Here is a 15,517-nt window from a genome sequence, read left to right as displayed (position 1 = left end):
AAGAAGGTCACAGATGTTCTTATTTCTCTCTTCCTTAGAAGTCACGTTCCAGGGCAGAGCTGGACAGTCCACAGCCAGACAAACCATTCATAGTATTCTTTAGGTCAAAGCTAAGTGTTCTGTAGAAGACAAAGCAAAATGATGTCACAGAGACTGGCGGGGGCCCAACTTCGACGGGGGGCTCAGGGAGTAGGAGCACAGATGCCCAAACAAGGCAAGCAGAGGCCAGGGAACCGCCTGCAAGGCTGAGAAAATGGCAAGAGCAAAGGCCCTGATGCAGTGACAGGCTTACTGGCACCGTGAGAAGCAGAGGGCCATTGGAGGAGGGGTGGCCAAGACGGACAGGAGTGTGGGAGGGTTGATGTTGGTAAAGAGCACTTAGTGATACGTGGGTTCTTTTGTTTCTCTTTCTTTCTTAAGGTATTAATTTAGGAAGCCAGTCTGGGTACTTTATGAGCTTCATGTTCTCATACTTGAGGTATCCCCAAGATAAGGAGGCAGCTTATTCTTGAGAGATGCTGCCTGTTTTCCAGGGGGTTTAAAGCCTCATCGTGTTTTGTGCTAAGAAGTAGGCTACAGTTGGGACTTCCCAGGTGATCCAGTGGGTAAGACTCCGCGCTCCCAATGCAGGGGGTCCTGGTTCAATCCCTGGTCAGGGAACTAGATCCCACATACATGCCGCAACTAAGACCTGGAGCAGCCAAAATAATTTTTTTTAAAAAAAGTGGGGGCAGGAATAGAGACACAGACGTAGAGGACATGGTTGGGGGGGGGAAGGGAAGCTGGAACAAAGTGAGAGAGTGGCATGGACATATATACACTACCAAATGTAAAATGGAGAGCTAGTGGGAAGCGGCCATGTAGCACAGGGAGATCAGCTCGGTGCTTTGTGACCACCTAGAGGAGTGGGATAGGGAGGGTGGGAGGGAGATGCAAGAGGGAGGCGCTACGGGGATATATGTATATGTATAGCTGATTCACTTTGTTATAAAGCAAAAACTAACACCATTGTAAAGCAATTATACTACAATAAAGATATTAAAAAAAAAGAATTAGGCTACAGTCTTGAAGAAGACATTGATCTTTCTGCCTGTATTATTTTCTGTCTCAGCTTTTTCTATTGTCAAATATCGTTGCTGGGAGAATCCGGCACTGCACTGGGAGGGGACACCTGGAAGCTTGTGCCTGGTCTCTCCTAGAACCTGCCCTGTATGCCTCTTTCCTTTGCCAATTTTAATTTGTACCTTTTCATTGTAATAAACTGTAACTAAGAGTTTGACAGATTTTCTGAGTTCAATGTGTCCTTTTAGTCAGTCTTCAGAACCGACGGCTCTGAGGTAGCTCCTAGCCGTCTGGCAGGGCTTGGCACGGCCGCCTCCTGCCAGCTGCTGACTTGTGATGGGAGGGCGCCCTCGCGATCTTCGATCTTCACCTGCAGGCAGTGCTGGAGTCAGTCGCACTGCAACTGCTGAGTGTGGCCATCCCCATCCTCTCCTCCTCCAGCAAATTCCTTCCAGCCACCTTTGTTTTACACGCCGCTCCTCTGGTTAAATTCTTCAGCTCTATGACTTCTTAATCAGGGGTCAGCAAACTTTTTCTGTAAAGAGCCAGATAGTAAATATTTTCTCCTTTGCAGGATGTGAAGTTTCTGGTCACTGCTCAACCCTGCCACCATAGAGTCAAAGTATCATAAACAATATGTAAATGCACGGCATGGCTGTGTTCCAATAAACCTCTATTTATGGACGTGGAAATCTGAATTTCATGTAATTTTCATGTCATGAAATAGTATTCTTTTGATTTTTTTTTCAATCACTAAAAAAATGTAAGAACTGTTCTCATTTTGGGGACGAGACAAAAATAGAAAATGGCCTGTATTTGGCCCACAGGCTGTAGTCTGCTGAGCCCTGGCTTAAATTACTCACGACTCTCGACTTTGATTTCCAGGGATCCCTAGAAGCGAGTGTCCTTTCCTGACTGGTTGTGTGCATGTGGTCTGAGAAGCATCATTCACGTCTGCACCAGGCTGGAGTATGGCTCTTCTGATCCAGCCCACTCTGGGTGGTCCCCCCAACCCCCCATGGGATACAGACTTGGCTCATCAACACAGGTGGCCCCTCCCTTGCCAAGAGGCCAGTCCAGAGCTTGATGCTCCCAGCAGTTCTGGACTTCCCCCTTAAGCAGAGTGAAGGGCTCTGTAGTGGGAAGAATAATGGCCCCCAAAGATATCCATGTCCTTATCCCTAGAATGTGTGAATGTTAGTTACCTTATATGGCTGAAGAAACTGCAGATGTGATAGAGGATCTTAAAATGGGGAGATTATCCTGGATTCTTTGGGTAGGCCCTCAGTGTAATCACAGGTACCCTTCAAGAGGGAGACAGAGGAGACAGAGAAAGAGATGTGACGACGGAGGCAGAGATTGGAGTAATGTGGCCACGAGCCAAGGAAGGCTGGCAGCCACCAGGAGATGGAAGGGGCAAGGAACAGATTCTCCTCTGGACACTATGGAAGGCACGTGATCCTGCTGACACCTTGATTCTGGACTTCTAGCCCCCACAACTGTCAGACAATAAACGTCTGGATTTTTTGGTTTTGTTTGTTTATTTATTTATTGGCTGCGTTGGGTCTTCGTGGCTGCACACGGGCTTTCTGTAGTTGCGGCGAGCGGGGGCTAATCTTCATTGCAGTGTGCGGGTGGCCTTCAGTAGTTGTGGCACGCAGGCTCAGTAGTTGTGGCTCTCGGGCTCTAGAGCACAGGCTCAGTAGTTGTGGCACACGGGCTTAGCTGCTCCGTGGCATGTGAGATCTTCCCGGACCAGGGCTCGAACCTGTGTCCCCTGCATTGGCAGGCGGATTCTTAACAACTGAGCCACCAGGGAAGACCTGTCTGTTGTTTTAACTCACCCAGTTCCTGGTCCTTTGTTATGGCAGCCTAAGAAATGAATACGCCTATTGTTCCTTCCCCTTTCTGGACATTCCACCCTCTTGCCATTTCTTTTTTCTTTTTTTGGCCACGCCACACGGCTTGCAGGATCTTAGTTCCCCGACCAGGGATCGAACCCAGGCCCCCAGCATTGGAAGCGCAGCGTCATAACCACTGGACCAACAGGGAACTCCCAGGATTGCCATTTCTAGTCTGACTTCCTCCCCTGCCTGTTTCCCACCTATCTGTTCTCTGTCCTCTGCCTCTTATCTGCTCCTCTCTGCAGTGCTCCTTCACTCTTCACTGCTCCTTCTGCAGTGCTCTCCGAGTCGGCCTTCACTTAGTGTATCATGAGGTGTGCACGTATGCTTGAATAGTCCTTGAACACCAGCTACTCAGTTACAGCTGGATTTTCCTGGGCCTGAACACATCCTTCTACACAATGTTCACAGATGAAACCCATTTACAGAGGAGTGTGTTTGAGGGTCTTCCTCCAAGCAGACTCTCCATCTTCTGTACTTCATCCGTGTCTCCTTGCCCTTCATGAGGAATCTTCCACTCTGTGATCTTGCACAATAGCCCATTAACCTGACTCAAGCCTCCTCAATGGACATATTCTGGGTGTCAGACACACATGCGTGATGGGGCTGTCCTCTCCTATCAAAGTCAAGATGCACTTTTGCCAGCATTTCTTGGCTTTCCCGTTGTTGACTTGGAGTGCGGGATGAGGAGGCACCTTTCAAGCAGGGTGCTTCTGTAAGAGTGTCACAAGTCCTCAAGGGAGGTCCTTCCACCCAGAAGACCACCCCTGTGACATATGTAGTCCAGTCTTTTTTTTTAAATCTAAAATGTGTTTCTTAGGATGGTTTCCCATTCATCTTGATTCAGTGTGCTTTTAGTGCCTTTTTTTTTCAACATGTGGTTCAGTCTTAAAGACTCACACTTAGCTGAGCATTAAGAAATAATCCTTGGCGCTTCCCTGGTGGCACAGTGGTTGAGAGTCTGCCTGCCGATGCAGGGGACACGGGTTCATGCCCCGGTCCAGGAAGATCCCACATGCCGCGGAGCGGCTGGGCCCGTGAGCCATGGCCGCTGAGCCTGCGCGTCCGGAGCCTGTGCTCCGCAACGGGAGAGGCCGCGCCAGTGAGAGGCCTGCGTACCGCAAAAAAAAAAAAAAAAAAAAAAAAAAAATCATAGAGTTAAATGTGTACAACTGTACAACTTCTAGAAGATAACATGGGGAAAAAAATCTAGGTGACTTTGAGTTTGGCATTGAGATGACTTTTGGATACAACACAAAAAGCATGATCCATGAAGAAAAAAATTCAGTTGGACTTATCTAAAATTAAAAGTTCTGCTCTGTGAAAGATACCATGAAAGAGAATGAAAAGACAAGCCATAGACTAGGGGAAAATATTTGCAAAACATAAATCTGATAAAGGACTTTTATCCAAAATGTACCAAAAAAAACCCCCACAAATAAACAAAGCCTTTTAAAATTCAAGAATACGAAGTCAGTTTTAAAAGGATAATGCGGACTTCCTTGGCAGTCCAGTGGTTAAGACTCTGCACTTCCACTGCAGGGGGCATGGGTTCGATCCCTGGTAGGGGAACTAAGATCCCGTATGCCACGTGGCACGGCCAAAAAAAAAAAGCAAAAGATCTGAACAGACACCTCACCAAAGAAGATACACAGATGGCAGATGAAAATACTCTCAACATCATATGTCTTTAAGGAATTGCAAACTTAAACAGTATCACTACATACCTATTAGAATGGCTAAAATCCAAAATACTGACAACAGGAGGAACCAGAACTCTCACTCACTGCTGGTGAGAATGCAAAATGATATAACCACTTAGGAAGACAATTGGCAGTTTCATACAAACTTAAATACAGTCCTAGCATATGATCCATCAGTCACACTCCTAGGTATTTATATAAATGCGTTGAAAACATGTCCATACAGACACTAGAACAGGAATGTTTATAACAGGTTTATTCATAATTGCTTAGAGCTGGAATCAAACTGAGATCCCTTTCGATAGGTAAATGAATAAAGAAACTGGTACATTCATACAATGGAATATTATTTAGCAATAAAAAGAACTGAGCTATCTAGCCACAAAGAGGCATGGAGGAATCTTAAATGTGTATTCCTAAGTCAAAAAGTCAGTCTGAAAAAGGTACATACTGTATGATTCCAACTTTATGACTTTCTGGGAAAGGCCAGACTATAGAGACAGTAAAATAGTGATTGCCAGGGACTCAGGGGGAGAGAGGGGTAGATGGAGCAGAGGGGATTTTTCATGCAGCAAAACTATTCTGTATGATACTGTAATGATTGACATGTGTATAAAAGAAACCGTAAATTCATATTTCTTATTTTAAAAGCAACTGTATAAAACCAGTATAATTGTACTGTTTGGCCTATAACAAACAAATATATTTGCCAATAACAGCATAATGGAGGTGGGTGGGACAAAGCTGTATTGGGCTAAGGAGATTACTCCAGAGAGTGACTCGAATCTAATTAATGGGTGTATTTATTTTTCCAACCTCATCAAACTTTGCACTTGAAATGAGTGCATTTCAGTTGCACCTCTCCACGGCCGGGGTCACCTCGGCTCGGTCACCGCGGGTACAGGGCGTGGTGGGACCTCCCCGACTCTCGCACCTCGCCCGCTCCGCTGGCCGCGGGCCCGGGGAGCCTCCTGGACGCCATGCCCCGCTGCCGCAGCCCTTTCTCTCCGCCCCGGCGCGGGTCCAAAGGAACTAAAGCCGACACTGGAAGTCCCTGCCCCGCCCACGAGGCTCTCCCGGAAACGCCCCTCTCCTAGGCTGTCATTGGCTCCGTCGGTACGGACGCAGTCTGCGACGTCACTTATGGGAAACGTAGTTCGCGCCCTCCCCGAACGAGGTCGCGGGTAACGCGGGCGCAGACTTAACGGAGGCGCACGGGCGGGGCGGGGCGGGACTTCCGGCGTTTCCCTGTGGTACTCGTTTTACCGCCGCTGGTGGTCGGTGCGAGCACTTTTGAGGGCAGCGCTCGCACCGCAGAGACCACCCCGTCTGAGAGAAGCGCAGGGACCCTCGCCACGCCTTTGCTTGCTCCGTGACCCCCGGGCATGACTTGCTTTTCCTGAGACTCGCTGTCGTACCCTGAGAACGTCCCGAGGCTGCTCCCAGTCCTCGGGCACATTTTTCTCGGTCGGCCGGAGGCTCCAGCGCGCTGGACGGGGTGGCGGGTGCGGATCTCAGCTGCGTCCGCTGAAACTCTCCGCCCACAGGTTCCAATGGCAGAGGAGGCGCAGGTGAGTGGGAGGTGCGCCCCAGGCTCTCACCACCCGGATCCCCACCCAGCGGGTCCGGACTCTGAATGAGCCCGTGACAGGTGAGGAAGGCTATGACAGGTGAAGGAACAGTCTATGCAGAGATAGAGAAGAGGAGGGCTGGGGGTCTCGGAGCTCCGTGTGTGGATCCCGGCGGCTGAGGGTTGAAGGATAAGTAGGTCCTCTGTGCAGAGCTGGGGGTTGTCCTTGGCTGTGGGCCATGGGAGGTGTGGGGTGGACGAGGCAGGATGGGATTGAAGATGCTCTCTGTGGTAGCGCACTGGAGACACACACCACTGTGCACAGTGGAACGCGGGAGTTGCCAGTGGGGTGGACTGGCGAGGCTGTGGTGAGGGTGTGGAGTTGTACCATGCTGCGGTACAGTTATGTGTCTGCATGCAGGAGGACAGACTGGAGGGCCCTTGGATGATGTACTCAGGCCTAAGAGAGAGAGAGGAGAACATAGTCTTTTTTCCTTATGAAAGGTGACCTCTGGGACACGGAGAGAATTGGCTGGCAGGAAATAGGGTGGGGCCTGAGTGCTTGGTGGGGTACATAGATGGCATCTCTCTGGTCACCAGCCTGTTGTTGTGGGCTGGATGCAGAATTTAGTAGCAGCATGAAGGGAGAGGCACCAATGGTACTGGGGGCCTTGGGAGTCCTCTGAGATTGAGGTGTTAGGAGGAAGGAGGTATGAGGGTATGTGAGGGGTGCGGGCTCAAAGGGAAAGATGATGTCAGTGAGAGCTGTGGCAGGACCTTGAGACACAGCTCAAGGGCATGGATGTGTTTCTCTGTTCATATTTTGGTTGGCTTTCTGCCCACTATTGACCCTAAGGCTCAGTTGAATTCATCATTACAGGCCCCTGTGACCTTTGAGGATGTGGCTGTGTATTTCTCCCGAGAGGAGTGGGGGATCCTTAATTTGACCCAGAGGAGCCTGTACCGTGATGTTATGCTGGAGAACTTTGCACTCATTGGCTCACTGGGTAAGTCTCTCACACTTTCCCTCAGCAAACTGACCACCTCTGCCTTTAATCCATGGGAAGTTCTGTGTATCTTAAAGCCCACAGAGGCTGTGTGCTCGTCCCCTGCCTCTCTCTGAGCAGCCCTGTTGGCAGCCTCAACACCTGTTGCCCTACAGGCTCCTGGAGTAAGGCTTGGGGTTCAGATGTCTACAGTTTGCCTAACAAATCCTATCCAGCTCTTCCTCTTTCTGGCTTCGTGACTTTGCTGAAGCTGTGGGCCCTCTCTGTTCTGGTTTTGGCCTTCTTCCTCCAAAAGAAGTTTTATAGGGGCCTCTCTGGGCCAGGTGTGAGCCATGAATTTAAATCAGTAGATCAATTTGGGCAGGATTGCCGTTTTTTTTTTTTGGTTTGTTTTTTGTCCGTTGAGTGGCTTGTGGGATCTTAGTTACCCGACTAGGGGTTGAACCCGCGCCCTTGGCAGTGGAAGCGTGGAGTCCTAACCACTGGACCGCCAGGGAATTCCCAGGATTGCCACCTTAATGTATTTCAATCCATGAACATGGTTGTCTTTCTATTTATTTAGCTCTGTAATTTTTTAAAGTGTTTTCAGTTTACAAGGCTAAATTTATTTCTAAATATTCATTTTAATGCTCTTTTAAGTGGAATTACTTTCTTAATTTTATTTTAGATTGTACATTGCTAGTGTATAGAAATATAATTGATTTTTGTATACTGATCTTGTATCCTGAAACCTTGCTAAACTCATTTATTTGTTCTAATGGTTATTCTTTTCGGTGGATTCCTTGGTATTTTCTCTCTATATAATGTCATGTCATCTGTGAGTAGAGATATTTTTACTTCTTTCTTTGCTTAACTGACTTGGTTGGCTAGAACCTCAGTACTTTATTGAATATAAGTTGTAAGAGTAGACATCCTTGTCTTGTTCCAGATCTTACGGGAAAAGCGTTCAGTCTTTCACTAATAAGTATGATGTTAGCCATAGGTTTGTTGCATATGCCCTTTTCAGGTGAGGAAGTTCCCTTCTCTTGTTTGTTGAGGGCATTTATAGAGAAAAGTCGTTAGATTTTGTGCAGTGCTTTTCCATGTCTATTGAAATGACCATGTGATTTTTGTCCTTTATTCTGTTAACGTGGTATATTACAGTAATTGATTTTCTGTATTCATGAGTTATCAATGGTGTAGTTTTCTTTTCTGGTTATGTCTTTATTTGGATTGAGTATGAGGATAATTTTGGCTTCAGTGGATGAGTTGGGAAATGTTCCCTTCTCTTCTTTTTCTGGCACAGTTTGTGAAATATTGGTGTTAATTCTTTTCTTAAAAAAATATATTTATTTATTTATTTTGGGGTGCGTCGGGTCTTAGTTGTGGCACACGGGATCTTTTGTTGCGGCACGTGAGCTGCTTTCTAGTTGTGGCACATGGGCTCAGTAGTTGCTGCATGTGGGCTCTGTAGTTGTGGCACCTGGGCTTAGATGCCCTGCATGTGGCATCTTAGTTCCCCAACGAGGGATCCAACCCGAGTCCCCTGCATTGGAAGGTGGATTCTTAACCACTGGACCACCAGGAAGTCCCCTGGTGTTAATTCTTATTCCTGTGTTATTATTAATCTGTGAAGCCATCTCGGCCTAGGTTTTTTTTTTTCCTGTGAGGGAAGTTTTTTATTTTGTTTTTAAGTCTATTCAGCTGTTCTGTTTCTTCTTCAGTCAGTTTATCTCTGCTCTTTTTTATTGCCTTCCTTCTTCTAGTTTTGGATTGCTTTTTGTTGTTGTTGTTCCTTGAAGTATAAAGTTGGGATATTGAAGATTCTTCTTTAAATTTTTTAAATTTATTTTTAATTGAAGTGTAGTTGATTTACAATGTTTCAGGGGTACAACAAAGTGATTCAGTTACACATATAGAGATCTTTTTTCAATATGTGTGTTGTGACATAAGAAATATATACTTTGTCTTTGTTCCCAGTTCCTTGGCATGCAGCTTCTAAAACCTTTGGAATCTCTGGAGTGATAAGAGAGTCTTTTGTATGCTAATGGGTTGACGGTGGCTGGGAACCCCTAGATGGTTTCAGGATGGGGGATGGTCACCAGAAAGACCAAGGCATGATTGTAAGGTGGGGTGTTCAGCTACTCCCAACCTCTCCTCTCCACCTCGCTACCCTGACCTTTGGGGAAGGGAAAGGGGCTGGAGATTGGGCCAGTCATCAATGGCCAGTGATTTAATCAGTCATGCCTATGTGATAAAACATCCATAAAAACTCCTAAATGACTAGTTTGGAGAGTTTCTGGGTTAGTGGACACAGCGAGATGCTGGGAGAATGGTGCCATCAAGAGCATGGACACTTCTTACCCCCTATGTCCTCAATCCCCACCCCTGGCATACCTTGGCCTTTTCATCTCTTCCATTGGGCTGTTCCTTAGTTGTATCCTTTAAAATAAATTGGTAATAGTAAGCAAACTCTTTTCCCGAGTTCTCTGATCTGTTCTAACAAATTATTGAACCTGAGGAGGAATCAATAATTGTGAGAATCCCAGATTTATAGTCAGTTGGTCAGAAAGTACAGGAGCCCTGGGACTTTCCGTTGATGTCTGAAGTGGGGGCAGTCTTGTGGGACTGCATCCATAACCTGTGGAATCTGATGCTAATTCCAGGTAGTTGGTGTCAGAATTGGATTGAATCCTTGAACACCCAGTTGGTGTCAGAGAGCTGGAGAAATGGTGTGGGAAAGCCCCCATGCATGTGGTGTCAGAAGTGTTGTGAATAAGACAGCTCAGAGATGTTTTTGTAATTTTCCCTCTAAGCAATACTTTTCCTGATAACTTTTGGTATGTTGTGTTCTCTTTTTCTTTCATCTCAAAATGTTTTGTAACTTTCCTTGTGGTTATTTAGGAGTACTTCATTTAAATTCCATGAATTTCTGAGTTTCCCAGACTCACTGACATAGAGAATAGACTTGTGGTTGCCAAGGGAAAGTGGGGGGCAGGGGAGGGATGGATTGGGAGTTTGTGACTAGCAGATGCAAACTATTATATATAGAATGGATAAACAACAAGATCCTATTGTATAGCACAGGGAACTATATTCAATATCCTGTAATAAACCATAATGGGAACGAATTTTTAAAAATTTGTGAGTTTCCCAAATTTCTTTCTGTTGTTGATTTCTGTTTTTTGTTTTGTTTTGTTTTTTGTTTTTTTTGCGGTACGCGGGCCTCTCACTGTTGTGGCCTCTCCCATTGCGGAGCACAGGCCCCGGATGCGCAGGCTCAGCGGCCATGGCTCACGGGCCCAGCCGCTCCGTGGCATGTGGGATCTTGGCTCACGGGCCCAGCCGCTCTGCGGCATGTGGGATCTTCCCAGACCGGGGCACAAACCCATGTCCCCTGCATCAGCAGGCGGACTCTCAACCACTGTGCCACCAGGGAAGCCCTGATTTCTGTTTTAATTCCTTTGTAGTTAGAGAACATTCTTTGTATGATTTCAATTGTCTGAAGTCTACTGAGTCTTGTTTTATATCCTAGCAAATGGTCTATTCTGGAGAATGTTCCATGTGCATGTGAGAATGGAGGAGAATATGTATTCTGCTGTTGTTAGGTGGCATGTTCCATAGATATCTTGGAGGTCTAGTTGATTTTTATTGTTATTCATGTGTTATATCCTTGTTCATTTTCTGCCTAGTCGTTCTATCCATATATGAAAGTTAGAAATTGAAGTCTCTAAATATTATTGTTTGTCTGTTTCTTTCTTTAGTTATGTCAGTTTTGCTTCACAGGAGGGTCTTTTTTAAAAAATTGTGGTAAAGCAAATAAACCATGAGATCTACCTTCTTAACAAATTTTTAAATGTACAGAAGAGGTTCCAACAAGGATCTACTGTATAGCACAGGGAACTATATTCAGTATCTTGTAATAATCTATAATGGAAAAGAATATATATGTATATTTATATAACTGAATCACTTTGCTGAACACCGGAAACTAATACAACATTGTAAATCAACTGTATTTCAACTTAAAAAATAAATTTAAAAAAATGAACATTACAATTGCTTCTCTGACAATTTTTTTTTTAAATGTACAGAAGAGGTTCATGTTCTAATACTTGGTTTCCTACTTGGTTGCCATGGTGACATGAGCTTCCTGTGGTACGTGTAGGGATGGGTCAGCCTTGATTTGGGCTGGCATCTTATTACCTTTCTACCTCCTAGGCTTTGCACCTTTGAGGTCCCTATGAAGGGTGAGGTGGCCCAAATGAAGGATGAGGAAGAGCCCTGGGTGCCCAACATGGTGGATATGACTGTGGTCAGCAGAGCAGAGGCCAGGATGGGTCCTGGTCTTGGTGAATGGGGCTAGGGGGTGCCTTGGTTTCAGTAATGGGTATCTGAGTACACTGACATTTTGGTGCTGGGGCCAGTGACCACACCTTATTCCCACCTTTCCTCTCCCCTCTTGTGGACTCACTGTGTGGTCTTGCTATCTCTACCATGGCTCTGGACGACCCACCTCTCTGGCCTCTGTGTCTTGTCATTTCCTCTCCTCTGTGCCAGTGCAGAACTGTCAACTGTGACCTCCTGTATTTGTGATTTGAGGTGCGTACATATCCTTCAGTAATACTTGAGTACCAGCTACTGTGTCACAGTCATGTTTTCGTTGGAGTAGACACAGCCTCTTCACAGTGCTTGCTGTCTCCAGTAGCTAGGGCCCTGTCGATACCCTTTGCACAGGAGTGACTTAGAGGCCCTGAATCCCTTCCCTGCACTGTTCCCATCTTTGTGTCCTGGTCCCTGTTGAGGTCTCCCCTATTCTGGGCTCTGGCAGAGCCCTCCTCCACTGGGCCAGCCCTTTCTCATCCAGACCTTTCCTTACAACCTCCTGGCAATTCTGTGGACTCCTTTCTGGGTGTGTCCGACATGCACTGGTGATGAAGGTGCCTCTTCCGTCTAAGCCAGCTCTCAGTGACTGACTCTTCTGTCTCAGGTTTTCTGTGTAGACTGCAGGATGAGGAAGCCCCTCCCGAGCAGGTGAAGAGCCACAGAGTCCGCCTGTCAGAGAACCCCTTTCTGTGCAGGGTGTCTGGGAAGGACATCCCTGCCGCCTTAGGCTTCCTCCAGCCCCAGGCCACCCACAGAGAGGGGACACCACGCAGAAGCACCGAGCGCAAGGCCTTCCCACCCAGCTCCACTTGCCAGCAACGGCAGGGAGCCCACGCCACACAGAAGCCCTTCAAGTGCAGCAACTGCGGGCAAGCATTCCTGAAGGCCTTCGCGCTCCTCGACCATCTGATCACTCACGCCAAAGAGAGACCCTTCAGGTGCCCAGCAGGTGGAAATGCCCCCATGGAGAGCTCAACCCTGGTTCATCACCGAAAAACTCACACTGGAGAAACATCCCATGTGTGTAGTGAGTGTGGGAAGGCCTTCAGTTACCCATCTAAACTGAGGAAGCACCAGAAGGTTCATACTGGCATAAAACCTTTCAAGTGTGGTGAGTGCGGGAAAACCTTCAACCGCAAAGATGCACTTGTTCTGCACCAGAGAATTCACACTGGAGAGAGGCCTTACCAGTGCAGCGAGTGTGGGAAGTCCTTCAGCGTTCTGTCTACCCTCATTCGGCACCGGAAAGTTCACATTGGAGAAAGGCCCTATGAGTGCAGGGAATGTGGGAAATTCTTCAAATACAACCATAGCTTCATTCTTCACCAAAGAGTTCACACTGGAGAGAGGCCCTATGAGTGCAGTGAATGTGGGAAAACTTATGTGACCCGCTCTGGGCTGTATCAGCACTGGAAAGTCCACACTGGAGAACGTCCCTACGAGTGCAGCCTGTGTGGGAAAACCTTCACTACCAGGTCCTACCGAAATCGGCACCAGCAGTTCCACACTGAAGAGAGGGCTTATGAATGTACAGAATGTGGGAAAGCCTTTAAACATAGTTCTACCCTCCTTCAGCACAAGAAAGTCCACACTGGAGAAAGGCCATAGGAGGACGGGGATGTGGGAAAACCTTTAGACATGGCTGGCACCTTGTTCAACATGAAAGGTCTCACTCCAGAAAGGAGATTGAGGAGAGTAGCCATTTGAAAGCTAAACATGTCACACCCCAGCACCCACACTGGGCTGGTGCCAGGTACATGGGAAGCGTTCAGGAGCTGTGTTGCACTCTCACCTGCCCAGGCTGTTGGCAGTGTTGAGTCACTGCCAGTTTCTGTGACAGAAGCCATCCCACTTCTACCACCTGGCAGGTCCCCGTGGTGTGCATCAGTCACTGTGTGTGCTCAGGGAAGCTGACCTCTGTGTTCCCCACTTGATAAAGGAGAGAATCATGAGTGGTGGAGCCCATAATGGGTCTTATTCTCTCCCCCTCCAACTGGTTTAGGTGTGGACATGACCTAGTTCTGGCCAAGAGTAGCTGAGCAGTGTCTGCTGGGGCCTTCCAGGGAAGGTTAACCATTTTCATGGACACTGTTGACACTACATTGGGTCCCTGTCGTGCATTTATCCAACCCTGGAACTGGCTCACACTGCTCTGGAATGTCTGGTAATCTTTAGGCCTTTTTGTTTAAACCACCCTTAATCTTTGGGATCTGTGTGGAAGGATTGAGAACAAAATTGGGCTCATGGATAGAGGGAACGGTTTCTGTGGGGGTCCCTGACTTTTGTCTGCCTCAGTGGGGCCAGCAGGATGGCAGAGGACAGCTCCAGTCAAGGTTGGCGTAACTTGCACTGGTGCCTGAGACCTCCAGGGAAAGATTGAAGGGCTTTGTGGATAAATCTTCAGCCTGGATGTCAGGTTTACTTGAGGATCCAGAGCTCACCTGAAGAATGGGGTGGTTGGTATAAGATCCCCGGGTGACTAGGGACAAGCACCTGGGTTCCTTGTTCCCAGGGAATGTTCTGCAATCTCCAGCATTGGTCAGAAGAAGTTGTTTCCAGAATCAGCTCAGAAGACATGCCCCCTGAAATCGAGAATGTGGAGGTAAGTTCTAGACTGGCCGTAAGTGCTACAGGGGCCTGTTGGAAAGAGTAAGTGGACACAGAAGCACTGAGTGAGGTCATGTGGAGTGGGGAATCTGGTAAACGAGAGGGTTTGAGCTGGTTCTAAAGAGGCACCCACAAATGTTCCAGGAACCATGGTTTCACAGGGTGTGGCATGCAGAATTTCTCAGGAATTGCAAACCTGTTCCCTGTGTCTAAGGTCACTGTCAGCAAATAATCTACAGGTTTCCTGGATTCTCAGAGCCTTTCCGGGCATGTTCACCTCATGGCCATCACCCTGGGACTGAAAGAAGATCCTGTAGTCCTAGGATGTGGCTTTTGTGACCCAGCTAGTGTTCCTGATGTCTCTGCACACCATGGCTTTGGCTGTTTTTGCTGCCGCTCTCCCAGGGCTCCAGGGAAAGAAGTGGTTGAATCAACATATGGATCCAGATCTATGTTTAAAATTTTGGAAACTGTTCTTTCAAAAGGTAAATAAAATGTCAGTTCAGCGAAACTTGTTATGTGGTTGTAGCTGTGTCCCTGGTCTAGAAATCATGCTTCTCTAGAAATCATGCTTCATGTCAAGAAGGAAACGCTAGCTGGGAGGTATGTTTGGGGAGAGAGCCACCAACCCTGGACTTGAGGGGCTTTGGGCCATGGTGCTTAGCCAGTACTGTGGGTTGGGGTTGGAAACCACTGCTTCCTTCAGCTTCAGTGATTACTCTCACCCACCCCCTGATGGCAGGAGGGGTGGTGGCCACGTGGGGTAGGACCCTACAGAGTTCTCGGCCAGTCTGCTCAATGTCTCTCCAACACCGTAAGGCATACGCCCACCACCAGGCCTGCTCAGGCCCTTCTCCCTGTGTGTAATAATTGTCTGCCCCTGGCATGGCAGTCTGTGTGGAAGCAGAGTTAGAGTCCAGCTGAGCCGAGTAGGGCTCAGATGACAAACAAGTGGGGGTAGGGTAGACTAAACCAAACTCCTCACCCCAGCCAAAAGGGCCGGCATGACCTGTTTCCTGACCTCTTGGCCTTCTTCTCCTCTTCATGGGCCACTGGGTCTCCTCATTGTTCATTCCTGCCTGGGGCCTCTGCACTGTGGCCCTCTGGCTGGAATACCCTTCCCCTGGAGTCACCTCCTCAGCTCTCCCCAACCAATCTGCAGTAGCAGCCATCACTTTTGTCACCTCTGCTTCATTTCCTTCATAGCTCCAGCCACCCTACAATGACGCTGCTTTAGTCTGTTTGCACGTTAAATCTCTGTACTGCACATCAGATGGAGATGAAATGTATCTACCACAG

The 15,517-nt window shown here is 47.6% G+C and overlaps 1 protein-coding gene across 3 annotated transcripts; it reads left to right on the top strand.

Moving 5' to 3' along the window:
* Positions 1-5,876: 5,876 nt before the first annotated feature.
* On the top strand, positions 5,877-14,599 carry ZNF584 (zinc finger protein 584). Of its 3 annotated transcripts, XR_010939358.1 has the most exons (4): positions 5,877-6,240; positions 7,120-7,246; positions 12,216-14,213; positions 14,458-14,516. XR_010939358.1 is itself a non-coding variant. In XM_067721175.1 (3 exons), exons 1-3 carry the CDS (start codon positions 6,223-6,225, stop codon positions 13,217-13,219), a joined length of 1,149 nt encoding a protein of 382 aa, XP_067577276.1. In that variant the 5' UTR covers positions 5,877-6,222; the 3' UTR covers positions 13,220-14,599. The 3 variants fall into 3 exon arrangements, 2 of the variants coding, with proteins under 2 accessions (XP_067577276.1, XP_067577277.1); XM_067721175.1 differs by having other exon boundaries at positions 12,216-14,599; XM_067721176.1 differs by having other exon boundaries at positions 5,877-6,320; positions 12,216-14,599.
* The last annotated feature ends 918 nt before the right edge of the window (positions 14,600-15,517 follow it).

This window comes from Pseudorca crassidens, chromosome 20, assembly GCF_039906515.1.
Source record: "Pseudorca crassidens isolate mPseCra1 chromosome 20, mPseCra1.hap1, whole genome shotgun sequence".
Lineage (NCBI taxonomy): Eukaryota > Metazoa > Chordata > Mammalia > Artiodactyla > Delphinidae > Pseudorca > Pseudorca crassidens.
Note: the sequence above shows the minus strand (reverse complement) of the source record. Positions and strands in the feature narration are given on the sequence as shown.

What these genes read in the sequence shown, in the direction of transcription:
- ZNF584 (XM_067721175.1), top strand. An exon ending in TGCACTCATTGGCTCACTGG is followed by an intron (nt 7,247 to 12,215) that starts GTAAGTCTCTCA and finishes CTTCTGTCTCAG; the next exon opens with GTTTTCTGTGTAGACTGCAG.